We start from the raw sequence: 2405 nt of genomic DNA, 5'->3' as shown, positions 1-2405 counted from the left end.
TACGAACCCTTTGTACGAACAAAAGTAAGAGAAATTTAGGATAAAAATACGAACATGTTCTTGCATGAGGCCCATTCATTGTATTTGTCTCATATTAATATTTTTAACATTTATTATTATTATTACTATTTTAATAATTTACCGTAGCTAGTTGTTTTGTGCTAAAATAAGCATTTGGGGAAAATTGTCGCTAACTATATTTATTTATTTATTGTTTATTGGGAAGTTGGTCTTAAATTGAATTTCAAGTGGCATTAAAAAGTAGTAAAAAGTCTTAAAGTTTTAGATTTGACATGTGACTGAATAGTGGTGGAATTGAAAGGAACACAGCCCTAACCACTCAGCCACAGCTGCCCTAAACATTAAAGTTGTTTTTAAACTTGTCTAAACAAAAAACAAGAGAGTTTAATGTATTTATCTCTTGTTTTGTTTTTTTTTTTTCAGATCGTCTGCTCAGTGCAGGACATGACGTCAGTGATGGAGGCCTCATTTCCTGTCTGTTGGAAATGGCGTTTGCAGGAAACCGTGGCGTCGATGTTGAGTTGTCGTCCGGAGGATTRGGAGGTTGTTGAGTTCACCTGTTTGTTTTGAATCCATCGTGACCAGTGGTTGGTTAATGAAGCTGTGCCGTGTTTCTGCTGCCACCCGGTGGTTGTTTGTGTAGTCATGGAGGTGCTGTTCAGCGAGGAGCTGGGTTTGATTCTGGAGGTTTCTCAGCCTGATCTGGAAAGAGTTTGTCAGAGTTACAGTGGTGCAGGCGTGCCATGCCATGTTATTGGAAGAACCTGTGGATTTGGACCAGAAGCAACGGTGAGAAGTCCTCCTCAGCGTGCACTGGCACTAAAAGTCTTTRATTGTGATGACAGTTGTGTTTTGTTGTGTTTCAGATCAGAATCCAGGTGGATGGAGAGGAGGTTCTGTGTGAGTCACTGCCTGAGCTCAGAGCAGTTTGGGAGGAGACCAGCTTTCAGCTGGAGCTCCTTCAAGCCAATGAGCTGTGTGTGAACCAGGAAAAGGATGGACTTTCCAAGAGAACACAACCGTATTTCAAACTGACCTTTGACTCTTCTGAAACACRCACCATCCACCAGCTGGGTAAGACCGGCACCAGTACTAAGCACGTTGTGTTGTCTTTAAATGCAGCTCAGTTTGTGGGTTATCTTCATTATGAAGTCATCATTTTGAGGGAARGGTGTGCTTCAGTGCAGGGTATAAGTTTATGGAATAATCTGGAGGACGACGTTAAAATGCCAGATCAGCAGTGGTGGGCACCAGTCCGCTAAAGAGCAAATCCACTAACTGCAGACCTAAATATTTCGTTTGTGCTTTAGCGGTCTTACTAATTTTTATAATTCATAACCAGATTTGCGCTTTCTAAAATTAAAATGCAGTTCTGCTAATAACTAATTATCTACCAGAATCATTATGTTGAACAGCAGAAGGTATGGCTGTCAATGAATCACAACACATGTGATCTATCCAACAGCACCCCTCCCAGATAAACACACTTACTGTGAAGGTATACATCCTGCTGACTGTTGRTTTGGGTCACGGTTCTGATTTCCCACAATGCTTTGTGTCTGCTTACGTAGCAGGAAGCCAACAGCAAAAACAGCAAACGTTTGTAATCCATACTAGTATTTTGTATGTATTGATTTATTTTACTTTACAGTCAGAGCTCCTTTTTTTAAAAAAATAAAGTTTAAACGCTGGAGCTCAATACTTGACGTAATTGGTCAAAGCAGTCGGCCAACGGGGTTAGAAAGACATCTAGTGGTCAACTGGAGCAACTACATGGAAAACCAAAAAATCCACGCTCTTATTTTGAAGTTCAAAAATAGTTTCCTGTACTCCGTGCTTTCATTTCTCGTCACAAATCAAATCCATAATGTACCCAGAATGCATCACTTCAGTTTTCCAATAAACAGTTTTAAAATTACTTTATTGATGCTTCTTTAATGAAAAATCTACAACAAACAAAAGAAAAGGACAAAGAAGCAGCCGAACTAGCAATCCTCAACAACTTTTTAATTTTTACACCAGGAGCTAAAGGTCTGTTTCAGGAACTCATCCCCAGCAATCGGTAGTTGTAGGATTCAGCTGTACAAGGATTCATACACCACTAGTTAGCAGTGTTGTGCATATATTGTACATTTGTTGCCAACTAGTAAGTGTCAAATTGAACTTTTGCTTTAAATTTAGCTTCTGCTAATTTTTCTATGGAATAAGCGTTTTAGAAGTTGCAGATCAAAATGTTTCCATTTAGAAATCGCGGAGCTGATTTTTGGATTAGCACTGCCCACCACTGCAGATCAGTGTGTATATTTAAGAGAATGATAAAGGTAAAGTTGTTGGAAAAATATGTAAATTATGAACTGTTGCTCAAGGAGTTAAACCTTTATTAT

At 39.0% G+C, this 2405-nt stretch overlaps 1 protein-coding gene across 1 annotated transcript in view; it reads left to right on the top strand.

Annotated features, from left to right (window-relative positions):
* pfas (phosphoribosylformylglycinamidine synthase) overlaps positions 1–1095 on the top strand; it is a gene marked incomplete at both ends in the record, with an annotated part of 14250 nt that extends 13155 nt beyond the window's left edge. The window contains 3 exon segments of the mRNA XM_014019708.1: positions 445–564; positions 665–810; positions 888–1095. Of these exon segments, the coding sequence (XP_013875162.1) occupies positions 445–564; positions 665–810; positions 888–1095 (474 nt within the window).
* Between the last annotated feature and the right edge of the window lie 1310 nt (positions 1096–2405).

Source organism: Austrofundulus limnaeus, unplaced genomic scaffold, assembly GCF_001266775.1.
Source record: "Austrofundulus limnaeus strain Quisiro unplaced genomic scaffold, Austrofundulus_limnaeus-1.0 Scaffold226, whole genome shotgun sequence".
Classification (NCBI taxonomy): domain Eukaryota; kingdom Metazoa; phylum Chordata; class Actinopteri; order Cyprinodontiformes; family Rivulidae; genus Austrofundulus; species Austrofundulus limnaeus.
This window is presented reverse-complemented; position numbering and strand designations above follow the sequence as displayed.